The sequence below is a fragment of the Lissotriton helveticus genome, chromosome 7, assembly GCF_964261635.1.
Source record: "Lissotriton helveticus chromosome 7, aLisHel1.1, whole genome shotgun sequence".
Lineage (NCBI taxonomy): Eukaryota > Metazoa > Chordata > Amphibia > Caudata > Salamandridae > Lissotriton > Lissotriton helveticus.
Window position 1 is genome coordinate 1,397,741,452 of NC_136068.1, and position 21,871 is coordinate 1,397,763,322.

Below are 21,871 nucleotides of genomic sequence, written 5' to 3' on the forward strand. Positions count from 1 at the left end.
AAAGGACTAGAGTCTTTCTCAAACTTTTCCTGAACTGGAAAACAAAAGTCATCTCATTTATAACATCTAAGGATGCTCTGGCAGCAAATAAGCATACATGGGCAGTCTTAAGATCATTTGATAGACTGGAAATACAGCCTTACCTGTCCGCATATTTTCCGTCCCAAATGAGGGATATCTTTTTGAAAATGTAATCTTGGCAGATATCCAACTAAGGATTGAATACCAAATTGGATACAACAATGGGCATCCAACCGTTGCAGACTTTGTGGCTATACACAACACACTTTATTACATATTGTTTATGTCTGTCCTTATTTACTTGAGGCTCGGTCTGTTCTTTTAAAGCCATTATTTTTAAAAGCAGGAGCAAGAACATTTTGTCAAGCTGTAATGCTTTGTTTATGAGGCAAATCAAGCCGAACAATTTGCCAGTTTGTTAAGTTTCTGGTTTTGGTGGAAAGAATGTTTGAGGCCCTGATTATGAGTCTGGCGGTCTTCTCATCCACTCGAATCCAGTGCTTGTGGTGCGGCAGTGTCATTGCAGCAGGTATGTTTGGCTCATTGAAGAGCCTAAACAGCGTTCCACCCACTTGACAATGTCTCCAGCATGTCCATTCACGGTGTGGCATGCACCATGTTGCGCTTGCCACACAGTGCACACACAACCGTGCACTTTTTGGGGGGCAAATCATATGCCCACTGCATGCAGCCCTATGGGCAGATGTTCCCTGGGGCCCCTTTCCATGCCTTTCTGCTAAACATTTCATGGTGAGTTCTCCGCCATGAAATGCTTGGTGGAAAGGTAGGTCAGCACAGCTACAATTCCAGTCTGCTTTCTCCACCGCTTCTGCCGTGGGATCCTGACAGAGGCGGCATTCTTGTGGTGCTTCCACAGCCACCATTGTAATATGGCAGTCAGGCCACCTGCGTGGTGGTGGTTGGACTGCCACCAGAAGTTCAGCGTTCCCAGGGCCGCCAAACTCATAATTAGGCCCCAAATATTTATATTAAACTGTTTTAATTCTTCTGTGCTAAGTGTATAGTTGTAAACACTGTGATTATATGAAGTTATCTTTTTATATCACATCGATATTTAATGGATTGATAAATTATAGGCACTTATGCACTTTAGTTTTAACATGCACTAATTGTTTTAAAAATCTTATCTTGGTTATTTTTCGGCTATTCTTGCATAAAGCGAAAGTTTCACTGGCAAAATGTGGTTCTTTTATCTTGTGCTATTTGTGATGATTTTTATTAATCACACAATAAATATTACATTACATTAAAGGTTAGTCACTCTACTTATATTGTTTTGTTTGTGGTAAGTAATCGACTAACACATTATTGCGCATGAAAAGCTTATCCATAAGCTAGAAAGTGACTTTGTCTTGTGGACTTTGTGACACCCCTGTTTTATATATTTTACATGAAGACATGCAGGTTTTACATTGTATCCTATTCAGATGGTGAAGTTCCTAGTAAAGTGGTTGTATATGGTTTCAAAGGAAAGTTAACTATGCTGTAAGTGCACTATACAAATAGATTGTAACGTTTTTCTGATCAGAATACAAACAATCATGTTCTAGTATCACAACAAGTATATATTGTGCAAAATTATAAAGTCTTTATGGCTGTCACACAAGGTGGCAAACACCCCTATTGTGATACCCCAGTTTGTGGTTCGTACACATGAGGCATGGGCTTAGGGTTTTCAGGCACCATTAGGATGTTAGGAGTTTCAGGAAATTTTTTAAACTCAAAACCAGTGCTCATTTTCTTTTTCCCCCATTTGAATACTTTTTTTAAAACATAGAATATGAAAAATGCAAGAGCTATGAGGAGAAGCCCAACGCAGACCCATATCAGTATCAGTGTAGTCTTGTTCTGTGCAGAAGGGGAAAGTGTGGGGTGTAATGGTATGGCAGTAGGAGAAGTGGCAGTGGTGGTGGTTGTGGTAGTGGTCCGAGGAGCAGGCAAGGGGATAACAACAAGTCTATACAGGTTTGCTGCTGAACCCTCACTATTGGTTGCAATGCATGCATATAGGCCTGACATACTCAGCTGTACCTGGTTTAGAATTAGCATACCATTTTTAACAAATATGGATCCCATTGGTGAACTCACTGGCACTCCAGAAGGGAGCAACCATGTCAACCTCGGAGTAGGGTAGCCATTTGCAGAGCACACTAACCCAACAGGGAAAGGCTCTTGTACATACACTTCTTTATAGAGGTCAACAAATGATGGCTTTGAACATTCGGGGGCTTTCACGTCTCTGCTGGTAAAGGAGATGTTGGGTACCAAAGAATGTGCGAACCACTGGTTTTCAGTGATGCTCACACCTCGGTATTCACACTCCTCGGTTAAGCTGTTACCCATCAAATGTATCTGCAATGACGAATAGTTGGCTGAAGCTTTGAACCACATTGGTGTGATGGTTGACAAACTATTGTAGCCTAGGTTTAGAATAGACAACTGCACCAGGCTTTGAAAAGCCCTATCTTGAATGAGAGAAATCTTATTTCTGGAAAGATTAAGGGTTTTAAGCTTGCTCAGGCCACTGAACATTTGACTATTAATCGTGGTAAGGCTGTTGTTGCTCAAGTCCAGGTGCTGTATTTGCAAGTCTTGGAAAGCAGCTCTGTGAAGATCCATGCTTTGTAGATTAACCTCATTTAACATCAGACGTGACAGGCTTTTGAGGCCGCTAAATGCTGAGTCATCAATGAATGCAATGTTTGTGTGTCTAATAGTCAACTCAATCAGATCGTCCAAATTTGAAAATGTTCTACGGGTGATATCCAAAGTATTGCAGAAATTCAAAGTCATAGTAGTGATGTTCGGGTGCCCAATAATGTAATCAGGCAAAGATTCACCAGGTTTGCAGCAAGAAATGGAGGCCGTGTCACACTGGCAGCCATGCGGGCATGTCACACATTCCACATGCAGGAAATGCAGCACAGAGAGCAGCAAAAGAAGAGTGCAGAAAGTGTAAGTCATGATCCCTGAAAAGAAATATTGAGATATTACAATAAGTACTAAAATGAAACAAATTATTAATATCTGATTTGAAGAAAATGCACATAAACTTTCTTATAGCATAGAGATTTTACAACAAATTGACACACTCTCCTGTGGCTGGGAAGACAGTGGAGTAAAGAACAGTATAACATAGGTGTTAGAAATAGGGTTCTTGGTTGGCTGAGGTATGCACCCAGGCAAGGCAGGAAATCTCATTCTAATCAGGGACACACTAAAATATAGTCTAGTCTCACCCATTGGCAGTATGTCACAGAGCAGTCAGGCTAATCCAAAGAGACAATATGTAAAGTATGTGTGCAACACACACACAGTAACACAAGGGATACACCACAAAAAGACTCCACACAAGTTTATAAAAATAGGTTATTGTATTGACATAAAAAAGACGAAAATGACAAAAAACCATTGAAGACTTTGCAAGTGCTGACGTGGAAAGACATAAAAGTAACTAAAGTGGGCTCGATTCACAAAAGTAAACTAAGACCAAATCCTAACTTTACGACTTTCGGTATTCTCAAAAGGCATTTAGGAGTAGTAAAGTTTGGATTCCTAACATTACTACTCCTAAACTGAGAAAAATCCTAACTTTATGACTTTCAGTATTCACAAAAGGCATTTAGGAGTAGTAAAGTTTGGATTCCTAACATTACTACTCCTAAACTGAGAAAAATCCTAACTTTATGACTTTCGGTATTCACAGAAGGCATTTAGGAGTAGTGAATTTAGAATTCCTAACTTTACTACTCCTAAACTGAGAAAAATCCTAACTTTAGAATTTTAGTTGCACAAAGATCCCTTTCAACGGAGTCCTGTCTACCAGGCTAACTGTGGGTGAAGAATCAGTGCTTTGTGTGTGGAAAGGAGTATACCTATTGAAATGTGTGAGACCCTTCCATTCCTCCCTGTCCAGGAAGACCCATCAGAATGCAGATGAATACAGATGCGTGCTCAGAATGTGGATCAGCCTCACCCTTATGTGTTTGTGGCTGTCTAGAGGGACTGCACAAAGTGTAGCTGTCACCCAGCCCAGACATGTATTGGAGACAGGCTAAAGCAAAGAGCGTTATAAGCACAAAGAAATGTCCACGTTCTGAAAGTGGCATTTCTAAAACAATGTTAAATCCAACTTCACCAATAAGGAGGATTCCTCATAACCATTCCAAACATTTGAAACATGAAAAAGCTACTCTTCTGTGATCAGGAATCAGAGCTTTAAATTGTATTAAGGAATTCCCAATGCTAACCTAAGAGAGGAGCAGGTTTCAAAGTGCTGAAAAACAAAATAGACTTTGTCACTACCAGGACACACAAAACATAAAAGTGCTAGTCCTACGTTTAACTTACATAGCACCCTACCTAGGGCCTACCTTAGGGGCAATTTATGTGTAATAAATGGGGAGTTTAAGGCCGGTTAAACAGTTTTATATGCCAAGTCGAAGTGGAAGTAAACTGCACTCACAGGCGTTGGATTGGCAGGGCCTGAAACAGGTTTGAATGGCTACTTCTGTTGGTGTCACAATTAATGCCGCAGACCCACTAGTTGCCTTTGAAGTACAGGCCCTGGGAAATGGCACACCACTTTACAAGGGACTTACTAGTACATAAAATCAGGTATACACGAGTGTCATTATGTTTAGGGGAGAAGCAAATGCACTTTAGCACTGGTTAGCAGTGGTAAAATTCCCAGAGTCCTAAAGTAAACAAAATGGAGGTCAGAGAAATAGGAGAAGGAATACAAAACGTTTGGGGTGGCCATTCAGAGGGGGTAATTTTCCAACTGGACCCCCCCAGCCTAAAGTCAGAGTAACCTAATCAATACCTTGATGGACTTCCCTGCGTAGGGAGCCAGAACACGGACAATGGCTCACAACTGAAGAGGCAATTGCCAGTTCTACACCTCCCTGAACCCAGTTAGATCCCTCTATCTATGCGGTCAGGTGCCACTGAGCAAATCCACGGGGAATCCTTCTTGTTACTTGTGGGCCCCATCTGTGCAGCACCTAGCTTTAAATTTCTCATAGAGGCATCCCAGTAGGCAGACAGTACCACCAAGGCCAACAAAGTCATGTGGCCCAACCCATCCCCTGGGTCCGAATTCTGTCCCCAACCAACCCAACGAAAGTTCTGTCCACAAGGACACCAACAAACAGAGGCCACAGCAGACCGTGTCAAAAGCTAGGACCCAAGCCATCCAGGGGTCTGTTCTCTGTAGTTTCTCAGAGTGGGGGGCTGTAACCCCAGGTGGTATTAATCCTTTCTGCATTCCACCTCTCAACAGATATGGGGTGATATCCTGAACCCAGGGCCTGTGCCCTTAGGCTAAACATGTGCCTGTCAAGCCAGGATTTCCAAGGGAGTACAGTCTGACAAATGGAAACACACTCTCTATGTGTGGCACAAGATTCTGCCTGGCGCAGGTCTGCCCACCCATGTGAATGTGATAGAGCATGGAGAACCCCTAGGCCAGAAGTGGCCTCACCAGGGTCAGTCTTGGGCTGCTCTGACCTCAGAGCTGGCAACTCCAGGTCCTCCCACTTGGGATTGTGTCTCCCTCTTACACATCCAGTTGGGTTTCGGAACCCTCTTTTTTGGATTGGAATTGTCAGAAACCAGAACTGGTTGGATGCTTGTGGCAGCCACCCTCCCAAGTTCTCCTGACACTGTGGGGGCCGTCAGTGACAGTGTGTGCCCCCCCTTGGTACAGACCAGGCTCCCCTGCTGGTGCTCCCGGCTCCCCTGCTGGTGCCTCCTCTGGGAACAATCCAAGCTCCCAGGCTGGGCATAGGGCACCCTGGGTCTCTGCCCACCCCACCTCTCCTTCAATTCTGAGAAGGTACATGTGACCCTTTAACCCACCTTATACTGGGCCTTCTCTGGGTTACGGTGAGCCTCCTTTACCCTCGGTTTGGGGTGAACCTGTACCAATCCACTTAGGGTCACTCGCAAATGTCTTTTCAAACACAGTGATACTCACCCAGTGGTCTGCCTCCTTTGCACGTTCCCTGGGGTCCGAGAACTTGCATTCAAGCAGGTGTTGGTGTAGACCTCGAAAATAATAACTGAACATTTGCTCTCTGGCAATCAATATGTACTACCCTTCAAAAGTGTTTGCCATGCTGCCCTTCACCCAACCATTTAGTGTTCTTTAAAAGTACCCTGCAAAATCCTCCCAGGACTTGTGAGAAAGTTTCTGACTGCCCCTTGATCTCAACCTATACCCTACTGAGGTGAATTCATACTCCTTAACCAGGGCCCCCTTCATGGAGGTATACCTCAAACTGTCCCTGTATTCTATGGCCAGTAGGGCGTCCCTAACACCACCACGAATATGCCTCCATAAAAAAATGTAAATTGATACTTGTATAGCGCACTACTCACCCGCAAAGGTCTCAAGGCGCTTGTACGAATACCGCTGTGGATCCCATCCTAGCTTTCCCTTTGAGGTGTCCACTCCTGGGCACCCCCAAGGTGGAGGCCAGGCATCCTTAGCATTGTGGGGGCCGTTGTGGAGATTAAGCAAGCTATTGCCCAGAGTTGCAGAGTGGGACTCCATGATTGGAATAGGCACCGAGGCGAGAATTATCAGGTCCGTGGAATTTTGAGCCCAAGACCCGCCGAGGCAGGGAATTGAACCCTGGTCCCGGGCTAGACCTCTGCATCAGGGTCTGCCGCTCTAACAATTGAGCCACTCTTCTCCACATGCCAGCTCCCCATTCCTCCTCAGGGATCATGTGCACCTCTAGAGCTACTGCATATGCCTGAAACCACTGGTGAATGTCATCTCCCTCCTAGAAGCTAGGCACCAAGCCTCCTGGTATGCGGGCTGTCTCTTCAGCACTGGACACAGTAGTTTTGCTGCCACTAATATTGTTTTTGCTGAACCCAGGGTTATTATTTCCAGCTCTTTGAGACTCAGTTCATGAGCCCACAAGAGATGTTTCTCCTCCTCCAATGCATTCTTAGCCTCAGCTTTTCTCTCCTCTGAAGCTAACTTGACCTGCTGCAGCCTCCCTCCCCTCTCAGCCTGTCTGTTCTTGAGCTCTTCAGGGCACAGGGATTGGGATGAAACACTTCTCACATATTCGGGTTAACCAGGGGACTTTCTCCCTGTGGGTTACCCTCTCTCTTCTGTAGCCTTTGCCCAGTAATTTGTGTTTCTCCTCATCCTTCTCTGGACCACTGCCCTCTTGAGGCCCTGATTCTGAGGTCAGGTACAACCAGGGTTCAACATTTTCACATTTTCAAGAGTGCTGAAGTAGTGCTCTTCAGACGCTTCCGGTGGTGCAGATTGCATCCTGGGGATATCCTCCTAGACTATAAGGGTGAACTGGTACTCCAACTTGGGTTCACCCTCTGAGATTCTCAGTCCCATCTCTCTGCATAACCTCCTCAGCTCAGCCTTGCTATAGCTCCTAATGTTGTTGATGTCTAAAACCATATGTGTCAGGCCCCTTCAGAGAGGGACATTTTCCAACAATAGGTTTGGATATTTTTTTGCAGCTTTCAGTTTGATAGACAGGGCCAGTCCTCAAAGGAAACTAGTATGTAGTGTTGTAAATTGCTACGGACCTGCTGTGTTTTATGTAAGCACTATACACTGGTACATGGCTTTGTGTTCATAACATGGATCATGCCAGCGCAAGAAAGATCTGGACAGGATAGGGTGTCACAGTCAAGAACATGCACTTTTTGTTGTGTTTTCTGTTAAATTGCCTAGGAAATATCTCATTCCACTTTTGACACTGTTAAGTTATTTTATAATGACCAATGATCCTCTGCCTTGAAAGCCCCTTCTTTTAATAATCTGTGGATGATCTGTTGGCCAAGAAGTACACTGCCAGAGCTCTTCAAATATAAAATCTAATTTAATGGGTTTCAGGTCGAGTTATATGTATAAGCATGCTTTACCAGCAAGAGACATTGATCATGCTCAACCTCTATCAGCAACAACCTGCTAGACTACCATCCAGTTACTGTCACCTTCTTTTCTGTTAGCAGAGGTCTGAGCCCCTGGCGCAGACATGCTAAATAATTCTTCCTGGCACCTCCACACAGACACCCAGATAAATAACTTCATGGGTGTGCTGGCTCAAGATTACTGGCTCATGCTTACCCCTGAAACTTCGTCCTTTGCACCAACACTTTACAGAAACTCATGCACCACTGCACACTTACCAGTACACACTCTACTGGCATCCCAGAGACAAAACCCTGTTGCCAGGGAAGTCATCAGCTGCAGCTTGCCAACATAGAGAACAGTCATTCAGTGCAGCATTAACACTGCAGCCCTCATGCACACACAAAAAAGAAATCCAATGACACAAAATACCCCACTCCAAAGCACCAAAGGATGCCGGGTCAGTAATGGACAATTATCCCAAAACAGCTGGCCAAACCGTCACGCGCACTTAGGTGCCCCAACCGCTCCGCCCTTGCTGACCGTGATGACAGCCAAGACGCCTGTAAACCTGGCTGCAATGGGACAAAAAAATATAATTACACAGTTTATTATCATTTTATTTTTCCTTTTTCCACTGTTCACATGGCACCTTAGTGGAGGAGCCACCGCTGTGTAAAACATCTCTGAAGTATTGCAAAGTCAAGTATATTATACAAGGATGCTCCACCGGGAGCAATTCTCTTTCAGAATACCACATTCTCTCATTCTTACACTCTTACATGTATCACAGCATTCTGCAAACATTCCACAAGAACCAACAAACACTCAGACAGGAGATGATAGGTATAACTCTTCCACGATCTATAAAAGTGTGAAACATAAACTAGACTTGATAGATCATTATACATGAAAGATACGATCTGGATGTCTTAAAATATGTACCGCCATTGTATGTGGCTGGTCAGTTATTGACTTTATTGTTATTTTCTTAAATTAGCTTTATTGTAATTTTCTTAATTGCTCATTGAAAGCTGGTTGATATTAGACTTGATAGATCATTATACATGAAAGATATGATCTGGATGTCTTAAAATATGTACCGCCATTGTATGTGGCTGGTCAGTTATTGACTTTATTGTTATTTTCTTAAATTAGCTTTATTGTAATTTTCTTAATTGCTCATTGAAAGCTGGTTGATATTTATTATGAATTAGATTTTATATTTCATTAAATGGTTGTTGAAATTTCAAGTTTATGGATTTTTTAGTTTAAATTAAAAATAAATTAACTTCTGATTTTATTTGTGAAAATAAGGTAAACGGACTACCTGGCTTGACTTAGGTAAGTCTAGGAGGCTACTCGTTAGGACAGTAAGAGACAGTAGAGGTTGACACACAGATACTCCACATTAGTACTAGGAACATCAAAATATATTGCGTGTACAACTAATCTAAAGAAGGACATCTTTATAAGATGAGATGAGTCCTGTAAAAATAGTCTTTTGTGTGTTAGTTTACTACTCATCTGGTAAGTCACCTACAAGTGTGATTAAACAAGTATGTACAAATAAACATTAATGTCCTTATGTTGAAAAAGATTCCTATCGACAATTAGGATCTTGTATTGAAACGAATACATCAGACTTACAGTCTCGACAAGCGTTTTAAGAAAGCCCAGTCTTTGAACAATCTCTGGTCGTTTTTTTTTTTATTTTAGCCTGGGGACAGTGGAGATAAGTGAGCCATCACAGCAGAATATATTAATCCTATATAAAAAAAGCTTATGTGCCCATTTGTTAATATTAGGCTCATAGTACGACTCCGGTATCAAAGGGCAATACATTAATTTACAGAACAAAGAGTATCCCTGATTAGGTTCCTTGGGGTCATTAATGTTCTCCTCCCAGGTCAACTCTTGTATTGGGTCCTGCCATGACACCCAGGCAAGAGGAGGTGTGGGGCAATGAAACTGATCTCTGACTAGTCTGGGTACTGCTTCCTAGGTATAATTGCGTCCAAGTCGCTGAACAACCAAGCTGTCTCAACCCCTTCCGATAATGCACCGGGTCAAGGTCTAAAATCTCAGTAAACCAAATGCAAAAAGGCATGCACAATGCTTTCGAAACAAATGAACACAGAAAGCAATTGAGAAATACACTTTCCTTTTGTTCAAGTTCATTGTGCGCTAGCACATTTGTTTTGTTCTGCTCACTCCTATACAAAATAAGGGAGCAAGAAGTCCAAATTGTAAATTCATTTTTATTCCGCTTATAAATAAACACTAATCCACCACCTGTCCCTGGAACCCCTATTTAAACATTTCAAGCACACTTCATTCTGGCATTTCTTCTGAAGAGTTACATTCTCTAGAAAGGTCACAGTAGGGTGCTGCTGATTCAGTTCTATAAAGGGACAAATGTTTTTGCTACCACATATGTATATATATTTCAGGTTCTGTGTATTGTGTTGGCTAAAGAAAATATAAATATTATTTATATGAAGAAACCAGCAAATTATTACATTAATTAATCTTTCGTTCACCTGAGCTGGTGGTGTTGTAGAGCTCTCCTTATAAGGAAGCTGCTCTCCACCTAATACTTTGGAACCAGGGTGCCCTACTACATTTTTACAAAATGTATGCGGCACTCTAAGCCTGAAATAAATATACATTGTGTATGTAACTGGCGCTTTTTGCATGATAACCCCCATTATTTGGGCTGATGTTGTTAGTTTTTTACTTCTGTGTATTAGGACTTTGCTTATCAGGCTCTGGCCTCTAAAACATGTCAACATTTGGTAAATACCTAATTGGTATATTTAACTTACCTATAGGTTCCTAGTGTATGGTATAAAGTATACCCAGGGCCAGAAAATATGTGTCACTAGTGGACTGCAGCAGCCATTTTGTCACCCAAGACCATACAGTGACAGTGCAAACATGACTGCCTAAAATGCGGGCCTACCATTGTATCCTGGTTGTGAAGTTTTTAAACTGCAAATTTAACCTGTGAAAATAACCCCTTTTGATGGGCATTAACCTTCCTTTTAAAGATCACCCCTCAGTAGACCTTACTGCCCATAAGGCAGTGTGTATGGTATTTCAAAATATGACATGTACATTTTTAATTATACAGATGTCACTATAATCAAAAGGTCACACACGCTATTTTCAGTCTGACAGGAAAGCATTGGGATACAATAATAAAAGTAATAATGTTAGCTTCAACTACGAATCTGCTAAAAAATTAATTCTATGACTTTTTGAAATATTTATTACAAAGCTAAATTCACAGGTGAAGTTGAATTTGTGATATAAAATTCAGAAAAGGTACTTATAGAAAGTTACTGGTCCCTACCTAAAGCCTCCGGACACCTATTTGAGTGAGTTTCACCTGTCAACATGAAACTGAATAACTCCTTTGATGGGGTGTGAACTTGCTCCCAGAGATGAGAATAAGGCCTTGGGCGTGGGGAGATGTTGATTTCCTCTGACAGGGTGACCATCTGGGCTCTGCCGAGGAACATGATTAGTTTCAAAGAGGCATACACTGCCACAGACAAATGTTAGCTGACCCTTGGGCAGGGCACTTGTTTGTTTCCCCAGTCTGGCAGGCACCAATCCGAGTGGGAGAGGAGCTGCACCAGAATTGGTTTGAAGTGACCACAGAGGAGTGGTGTAACGCCCCACTCCACCTCTGTATTTTGTGGCACATGGACGTCAGGTATTTGGGTCCCTGAGGATGCATATTAAACTGATACTAGACCTTTTCCATCACCACCCAAGATTCTGTATCTGTAGGACACATATAAAGTACGGCCATAGGCCTTTGCTGCCAAAACCCATGATTCAGTATGATTGTGAACCCTTTAGTCAGAGTCATTTGGCATTCCAAGATGTTCCTGCTCCCCTATAGCCTTGTCACATCCACCTAACCTGGTACAACACATTCAACATATCTATACTGAGCCCCACAGTCCCGCTCACCTTTCCTAGTATTGCTTTTGCCCTTCCAACAGTATGTGCCAAACTCTCACAAGAATCTGAGTTCCTGTGATATCTGGTGGCAATTTTGGGTGCAGCGCTAAAACTACCATGCCCACTCACAAAGCCATGCTGGTCTTTGAGTTCCCTTTCCAGAGAAGAAGTCCTTGTTCCTGCAAACTTACCCAACTATGAGTTTTGGCCCTTTTTATTTCCCGATGCCTGTTTCTCCTCTTTTGTACCGATGCCCAGTGGAGTATCTCCTCTGATTCACCGACACAAAAAGCCTAAAAGACAAAGAAATTACTTCTTCTTCTAGTCCAGGTCAGTGCACTGAACCAGCAGGTTCCCTTTCTTAAAAGACAACAAAAGAGAGTGATGTAGAAAAAGATTTGAAAGGACAATGCTAATAACAATATGTTTGATTAACAGTAAAGATTTTCAACGTATTTATTCATTGGTGCACAATAAGAAAGCCTTGAGGAATAAGAGTGATGATTCTTTATAAGACTGTGATAGAAAATGTATTTAGTGCTTTGCATGAGTGGGCTAGTCTTGCTGAATCTTGACTCCTCTGAGTACCAATAATCTCAGGAGTAAACACACAGAATTCGAACTGTCCTTGAACAAGAGTCATTTTAAGACATTGATTAGCACGATCAGAGGTTAAAAAGAGCTACTAGTTGGGGCTATAAATGCTATAATTACTATTGTATTGTGTGAGTCTAGTAATATTTCTGTTAATGAGTCTTATGTTTGTGTCCCAATAGTGCCTTCAGAGAATACCCACTCATGAGTGAAGCAGATAACCAGGTTCATGGCATGACACATGGAACCCAGAGAATCTTTGTCTTCCCTTCCCTTCCTCAGCCCCAACCCCACTTTCCCCTTGGAGACAATTGCTAACTCTTGTACGATACGTCTGTTGAGGTTTGTTTGCGAAGGGTAGAGAAGGACTCTCTTTGCTCCTGCAGATCCCTGCAATTCAGATGAGTGCAGTCTTCACAGAAAATCAAGTCCACAAAATGGATCACTGACTGTGCGGAGATGGAGCAGGGAGACCCTTTTAACTTTGTGGATTTAGCCCTAATCCGGGTTTTTCCTGACAGCACCAGTCTACGCCTAGCTATGATGGCCCCGCGTCTTGGGTTCGAGCGCTTTGGGTAATCTTCGAGACCCAGTTCGTTGTTCTGAACTCCTATACCCCTTACTCCGGCCAACCGACGACGAGTCCTCGTTGCCTTCCTGTTGTACACTCGGCGGCATAAACCTACCATCAAGCAAGCTTCCATCTAGAAAAGGTTGTGTCGTCCATATTTACCTACCTTCCGAGATTGCCCTATTATCAACCCCCGTACCGAACCAACATCCAGACGCGGCGGCCCCGTGATACCATTCTCAGTGCCCCCACATGAACGGAAGACTCTTTCCTGTAAAATCCTACCTAAATTGACCAACCGGATCATCACGACTGACGTGCTTTCCATCTCTCCATCTCTCCTTCCGTGTGACTAATTACTGGGTCACACCCGGAGTTCCTGCCATCTGTTCTTACGACATTCTTGAAAGAACCTTGTCTCTTAGACTCCCGACCCCTATTCTCATAAGACAGTGTGTCCCCCTCCCCAGTCACCTGTGCCAGCCCTGACGTAGGTGCCCCACACCGAAACGCGTGTTGGCGTTATTATGGCATTTACCACCAGGAACGGCCACTATATTCCATCTCTCTGCCCTCCTCAAACTGTACCTGCATCCATGCAACCATTATTCCATCTTTTGTCGGTTGCAGGCCTAACCTAATCCATATGTATGAAATGACAGAATGTATTAGAGTATGAATGATTTTCTGTTGAGCCCCCCGTCCCATTCCCTGGAGTGAGTGGAACACTGCATTTTTATACTTACACCTACCTATGAATGCATTTCCTTTTACGATATGATGATCAAAACTTTAATGATTTTATGAAACTGTATATTTAAAATTCTTTGATTATCTTTGCAAATGTGATTCACTGTACTAAATTAAACCAAATAACTATAATTAAAAAATATATATTTTTCCTATAAAAAGTGTGGTCTATTCGCCTTTTTTGGCCCTGGTTATTCGTTGCTCCCTCCTAACCTTAAATGGATCCCATCTGGGACCAGTATTCATCATTCTAGGCAGGGTGATTCTTTCTATTTTTGATTCACAGAAAATCAAGTCCACAAAATGTATCACTGACTGAGCAGAGATGGAGCAGGGAGACCCTTTTAACTTTGTGGGTTTAGCCTAAGCCACACCCAGTCCCTCATTCACACCAACTATCAATGATCTTGCTAGAACTCAGCTGCAATGCAATCCGACTTACATGGGTTAAAGCAAGGAAAGAAGATATTTAAAGCAAAGTTAGTCGGACATAAACCCTGAAGTGAACCTTTGGGGAGAAGTCATGGAGCTATACCCAAAGCACTTACGCTAATAATTCAACCACCCCACTTTTCTATTCCTGGAATCAAAGAGAGCTCCCCTATGAGCCCGGTAGTAACCCCACATTGAATTTATGAGTCTTAACACTGAGTCTTGTGCCAATGGGTGCTTCGGAACACTTAATGGGCATAGCACCAAATACAGTGTATTAATAAACCGATGGCTTCCTCAGTTCCTTTGCTGACCAGCCTTCTTACCGGATGCTGCATCTAAGGTGGCTTTTGCTATTTTGTATCTAGTAGGAAATGTGGCAACTTAAGCAGTACCCCAAGTCAATCAAGGCAAGCCTGTGTTGTATAAATTCCCAGTATTCTAGGAGAAAATGCAAGGCTTATTTGCCAAACACACATCCATGCAGGCTAGCAACTAAGAGCTACTGAATTAAATGCAAGGTAACAAAGCTATATTATCCTAGGTATCTGTTTTACACAGGTTAGTAGCTTAAACACATTGGCCTAAAGAAAAGAGAACCTACCCCTTTATTTGTGCATTCAGGATGAGCTTAAAGATAACCTTTCCCAGATAATGGATCCCAGAGAAGAGTGTTCGGAGTTCATTAACCTTGTCTTAAACTGGATAATTGGATGGGAGAAAGGAAAGAAGAGAAAGACAAGAGTGAGGTCATCTGAGTTGTAGTGTATTTTAGTGATAAAAAGATACTTCTGACAGAAAAAAACCCTGAGGGAGGTAAACTTATGCTTATTGAAGGGGTTTGAGTACTGGAGTAAAAGAGAAGAGTAGTAAATTGTATTTATGTCTCTATTGCGAGCAGATAGGACATTTCGCTGAGGAGCGTCAAGTGAAACTAAGGACTTCTAGAAAAACTGTGGCTTTCATTGGTACTCAAGTGCTCGTGATCCCTTGCCGTAAAATGAAGGAGCTCAAAGGGGAATGAGATTGACCTTTCAAGAAGCACTGTTTACGAGATCTCCCAGTACTTGGCCAACCATGTGACTCATGTCCCATAGCAATTCCCAATAACTGTGACATTGGCAAATACCAAAAAACGTTGGCTGTTTTGTTAGACTTTGAGGCCCCAAGTAATTTCTTATATATAATTCTTGCCAAAGATTTGAGGATTCTGTTTGTACCTGAGGAACACCCAGAACTTGTCAGAGGTAGGGATGGGTCTGAGTTGTCTTTGGGTCTTAATATTTATTTTTCTAAAGAACTTGTTATGGTCTTCAATAATGGGCATTTGGAAAATATTCATTTAATCTTATTGATACTCCAATTTTTGGAGGTATCATAAGGTTGCCTTGGCTACAAGGGCACAATCCTCACATAGATTGGTCCACTGAACAGTTACACAAGAATCTAAATATTGCTTGCTCCATTGTTTCAGTGAAACATCAGAATGGCTAACACCCTTAACATATGCAGCAAATCTGGCTCAGGACAACATTTCATTACCCAGGTAGTACTCAGAGTGTCACAATTTGTTCAAAATCTACCACTCAAACCTCTCATCACAGTTTTGACTGCAGGATAGATCTAGCTCATGGAGCTGAGCTGCCTTGTAGTAGAATCTGTTCTTTGATGGAGCCTGAAACCAAGGATTTGACAGCATACTTGGATGAACTGCTGTCTAATGGGTTCATCCATCACTCACCTTCACTGTTTTTTTCCCATTCTTATTTGTTCCCAAGAAGAATGGTAAGCTTTGTACTTGCATGGACTATAGGGCCTTGAACATGTCAACTGTGGAGAACAAACACACTTTACCACTTATTCCTATGCTTCTGGATCAAGTGAGGAGCTCCACTATCTACACCAAATTAGATCTACATGGAGCCTATCACTTGAATCAGGTGCTGAGCGAGATGAGTGGAAGACTGCCTTCTCAACGAAGTATGGCATGTTTGAATATTGGGTGATGCAGTTTACGCTGTGGAAAAACCACAACAGCTTTTCATTTTTTTTTATAAATGAAGTCCTTCTGGACTTCCTTGATCTGTTTTTCATAGAATATATCAATGATATTTTATATATATTCTCAGGCTGAAGAAGAACACGTTACACATGTCATATTGGTTTTGCAACTCTTGAATTAACATCAGCTATTCACAACCTTGATAAATGGGCTTTTCATAGGACTCATGTTCAGTTTTTTAGGTTCATCCTTTCCCCAGATACCATCCATATAGATCCCAGGAAGATTAAAACGATTCACCAACGGCCTACTCCCTCTAACTATAAAAAAATCCAATCTTTCCTTGGGTTTGCCAATTTTTATAGGCGAGTCATTCATCATTTTTCGGACATAGTAACTCTGATCACAAAATTGCTTCCAAAAGGAACTCCATTTATTTAGACAGAGACGACCAATCACTTTTTTGTACTGCTCAAAGAGAAATTCAACTCTGCCCTAATCCTGAAATATCCCAACCCCAATCAACCCTGCTTCTTGGAGGCTGATGCTTCCCAGTTTGCTGTGTGAGGGGGTGTTATCTTAACAGGATAAACAATCCAGAAGGATGTACCCCAAAGCCTTCTTGTCCAAGAAGCTAATAGCAGCGGAACAGAATAACACCATCTCTAACCGCAGTTTGTTTGACATGAAATTGGCCTTTCAAGAGTGGAGGCACTATTTATTAAGAGCTCAAAACTTAGCTATATATCCAGATAATAAGAACTTGCAGTTCCTCGGATCACCCAGACCTCTAACTCTCTGACAAATGAGGTGGGCCTTTTTTTAGTGAGTATGATTTTGTGATCACTTATCACCCTGGAGCAAAACAAGCAAAACCGTATGCTCTCTAACATCTCGAAAAGGTTCCAACCTATCTTCACTCCCTAGTGAGTACTTGCCTACCCTGCCTCAACATAGACTAATTGGAAGTTGTGAAAAGAAAAAGGGACATTCTGAGTTATTCCTACAGGATCTTCAGCTGGCCCTCAAAATGTGTACCTCACCATGTCTGGGTACAAGATCCTAAACACTTTATCAAAGCTGGATTTTTTTATCATGAAGATTGAATATTTGTTTCCACCCTTGAGCTACAGCAAAAAGTATTACACTAGTGTCACTTTACTCCTTTGGCGGTCATCCAGGTGAAGAGAAAACAAACACAGTTTATTATCATTTTATTTTTCCTTTTTCCACTGTTCACATGGCACCTTAGTGGAGGAGCCACCGCTGTGTAAAACATCTCTGAAGTATTGCAAAGTCAAGTATATTATACAAGGATGCTCCACCGGGAGCAATTCTCTTTCAGAATACCACATTCTCTCATTCTTACACTCTTACATGTATCACAGCATTCTGCAAACATTCCACAAGAACCAACAAACACTCAGACAGGAGATGATAGGTATAACTCTTCCACGATCTATAAAAGTGTGAAACATAAACTAGACTTGATAGATCATTATACATGAAAGATACGATCTGGATGTCTTAAAATATGTACCGCCATTGTATGTGGCTGGTCAGTTATTGACTTTATTGTTATTTTCTTAAATTAGCTTTATTGTAATTTTCTTAATTGCTCATTGAAAGCTGGTTGATATTAGACTTGATAGATCATTATACATGAAAGATATGATCTGGATGTCTTAAAATATGTACCGCCATTGTATGTGGCTGGTCAGTTATTGACTTTATTGTTATTTTCTTAAATTAGCTTTATTGTAATTTTCTTAATTGCTCATTGAAAGCTGGTTGATATTTATTATGAATTAGATTTTATATTTCATTAAATGGTTGTTGAAATTTCAAGTTTATGGATTTTTTAGTTTAAATTAAAAATAAATTAACTTCTGATTTTATTTGTGAAAATAAGGTAAACGGACTACCTGGCTTGACTTAGGTAAGTCTAGGAGGCTACTCGTTAGGACAGTAAGAGACAGTAGAGGTTGACACACAGATACTCCACATTAGTACTAGGAACATCAAAATATATTGCGTGTACAACTAATCTAAAGAAGGACATCTTTATAAGATGAGATGAGTCCTGTAAAAATAGTCTTTTGTGTGTTAGTTTACTACTCATCTGGTAAGTCACCTACAAGTGTGATTAAACAAGTATGTACAAATAAACATTAATGTCCTTATGTTGAAAAAGATTCCTATCGACAATTAGGATCTTGTATTGAAACGAATACATCAGACTTACAGTCTCGACAAGCGTTTTAAGAAAGCCCAGTCTTTGAACAATCTCTGGTCGTTTTTTTTTTTATTTTAGCCTGGGGACAGTGGAGATAAGTGAGCCATCACAGCAGAATATATTAATCCTATATAAAAAAAGCTTATGTGCCCATTTGTTAATATTAGGCTCATAGTACGACTCCGGTATCAAAGGGCAATACATTAATTTACAGAACAAAGAGTATCCCTGATTAGGTTCCTTGGGGTCATTAATGTTCTCCTCCCAGGTCAACTCTTGTATTGGGTCCTGCCATGACACCCAGGCAAGAGGAGGTGTGGGGCAATGAAACTGATCTCTGACTAGTCTGGGTACTGCTTCCTAGGTATAATTGCGTCCAAGTCGCTGAACAACCAAGCTGTCTCAACCCCTTCCGATAATGCACCGGGTCAAGGTCTAAAATCTCAGTAAACCAAATGCAAAAAGGCATGCACAATGCTTTCGAAACAAATGAACACAGAAAGCAATTGAGAAATACACTTTCCTTTTGTTCAAGTTCATTGTGCGCTAGCACATTTGTTTTGTTCTGCTCACTCCTATACAAAATAAGGGAGCAAGAAGTCCAAATTGTAAATTCATTTTTATTCCGCTTATAAATAAACACTAATCCACCACCTGTCCCTGGAACCCCTATTTAAACATTTCAAGCACACTTCATTCTGGCATTTCTTCTGAAGAGTTACATTCTCTAGAAAGGTCACAGTAGGGTGCTGCTGATTCAGTTCTATAAAGGGACAAATGTTTTTGCTACCACATATGTATATATATTTCAGGTTCTGTGTATTGTGTTGGCTAAAGAAAATATAAATATTATTTATATGAAGAAACCAGCAAATTATTACATTAATTAATCTTTCGTTCACCTGAGCTGGTGGTGTTGTAGAGCTCTCCTTATAAGGAAGCTGCTCTCCACCTAATACTTTGGAACCAGGGTGCCCTACTACATTTTTACAAAATGTATGCGGCACTCTAAGCCTGAAATAAATATACATTGTGTATGTAACTGGCGCTTTTTGCATGATAACCCCCATTATTTGGGCTGATGTTGTTAGTTTTTTACTTCTGTGTATTAGGACTTTGCTTATCAGGCTCTGGCCTCTAAAACATGTCAACATTTGGTAAATACCTAATTGGTATATTTAACTTACCTATAGGTTCCTAGTGTATGGTATAAAGTATACCCAGGGCCAGAAAATATGTGTCACTAGTGGACTGCAGCAGCCATTTTGTCACCCAAGACCATACAGTGACAGTGCAAACATGACTGCCTAAAATGCGGGCCTACCATTGTATCCTGGTTGTGAAGTTTTTAAACTGCAAATTTAACCTGTGAAAATAACCCCTTTTGATGGGCATTAACCTTCCTTTTAAAGATCACCCCTCAGTAGACCTTACTGCCCATAAGGCAGTGTGTATGGTATTTCAAAATATGACATGTACATTTTTAATTATACAGATGTCACTATAATCAAAAGGTCACACACGCTATTTTCAGTCTGACAGGAAAGCATTGGGATACAATAATAAAAGTAATAATGTTAGCTTCAACTACGAATCTGCTAAAAAATTAATTCTATGACTTTTTGAAATATTTATTACAAAGCTAAATTCACAGGTGAAGTTGAATTTGTGATATAAAATTCAGAAAAGGTACTTATAGAAAGTTACTGGTCCCTACCTAAAGCCTCCGGACACCTATTTGAGTGAGTTTCACCTGTCAACATGAAACTGAATAACTCCTTTGATGGGGTGTGAACTTGCTCCCAGAGATGAGAATAAGGCCTTGGGCGTGGGGAGATGTTGATTTCCTCTGACAGGGTGACCATCTGGGCTCTGCCGAGGAACATGATTAGTTTCAAAGAGGCATACACTGCCACAGACAAATGTTAGCTGACCCTTGGGCAGGGCACTTGTTTGTTTCCCCAGTCTGGCAGGCACCAATCCGAGTGGGAGAGGAGCTGCACCAGAATTGGTTTGAAGTGACCACAGAGGAGTGGTGTAACGCCCCACTCCACCTCTGTATTTTGTGGCACATGGACGTCAGGTATTTGGGTCCCTGAGGATGCATATTAAACTGATACTAGACCTTTTCCATCACCACCCAAGATTCTGTATCTGTAGGACACATATAAAGTACGGCCATAGGCCTTTGCTGCCAAAACCCATGATTCAGTATGATTGTGAACCCTTTAGTCAGAGTCATTTGGCATTCCAAGATGTTCCTGCTCCCCTATAGCCTTGTCACATCCACCTAACCTGGTACAACACATTCAACATATCTATACTGAGCCCCACAGTCCCGCTCACCTTTCCTAGTATTGCTTTTGCCCTTCCAACAGTATGTGCCAAACTCTCACAAGAATCTGAGTTCCTGTGATATCTGGTGGCAATTTTGGGTGCAGCGCTAAAACTACCATGCCCACTCACAAAGCCATGCTGGTCTTTGAGTTCCCTTTCCAGAGAAGAAGTCCTTGTTCCTGCAAACTTACCCAACTATGAGTTTTGGCCCTTTTTATTTCCCGATGCCTGTTTCTCCTCTTTTGTACCGATGCCCAGTGGAGTATCTCCTCTGATTCACCGACACAAAAAGCCTAAAAGACAAAGAAATTACTTCTTCTTCTAGTCCAGGTCAGTGCACTGAACCAGCAGGTTCCCTTTCTTAAAAGACAACAAAAGAGAGTGATGTAGAAAAAGATTTGAAAGGACAATGCTAATAACAATATGTTTGATTAACAGTAAAGATTTTCAACGTATTTATTCATTGGTGCACAATAAGAAAGCCTTGAGGAATAAGAGTGATGATTCTTTATAAGACTGTGATAGAAAATGTATTTAGTGCTTTGCATGAGTGGGCTAGTCTTGCTGAATCTTGACTCCTCTGAGTACCAATAATCTCAGGAGTAAACACACAGAATTCGAACTGTCCTTGAACAAGAGTCATTTTAAGACATTGATTAGCACGATCAGAGGTTAAAAAGAGCTACTAGTTGGGGCTATAAATGCTATAATTACTATTGTATTGTGTGAGTCTAGTAATATTTCTGTTAATGAGTCTTATGTTTGTGTCCCAATAGTGCCTTCAGAGAATACCCACTCATGAGTGAAGCAGATAACCAGGTTCATGGCATGACACATGGAACCCAGAGAATCTTTGTCTTCCCTTCCCTTCCTCAGCCCCAACCCCACTTTCCCCTTGGAGACAATTGCTAACTCTTGTACGATACGTCTGTTGAGGTTTGTTTGCGAAGGGTAGAGAAGGACTCTCTTTGCTCCTGCAGATCCCTGCAATTCAGATGAGTGCAGTCTTCACAGAAAATCAAGTCC

At 41.5% G+C, this 21,871-nt stretch overlaps 1 protein-coding gene across 1 annotated transcript in view; it reads right to left on the bottom strand.

Annotated features, from left to right (window-relative positions):
- Positions 1 to 732: 732 nt before the first annotated feature.
- The window catches only part of LOC144767433 (uncharacterized), a 98,868-nt gene continuing 77,729 nt past the window's right edge, over positions 733 to 21,871 (bottom strand). Inside the window, exon 3 of the mRNA XM_078650867.1 lies at positions 733 to 3,011. Within this exon, the coding sequence (XP_078506993.1) occupies positions 1,663 to 3,006 (1,344 nt within the window). The 5' untranslated portion in view covers positions 3,007 to 3,011 and the 3' untranslated portion in view covers positions 733 to 1,662. The remainder of the gene's footprint in view (positions 3,012 to 21,871) is intronic.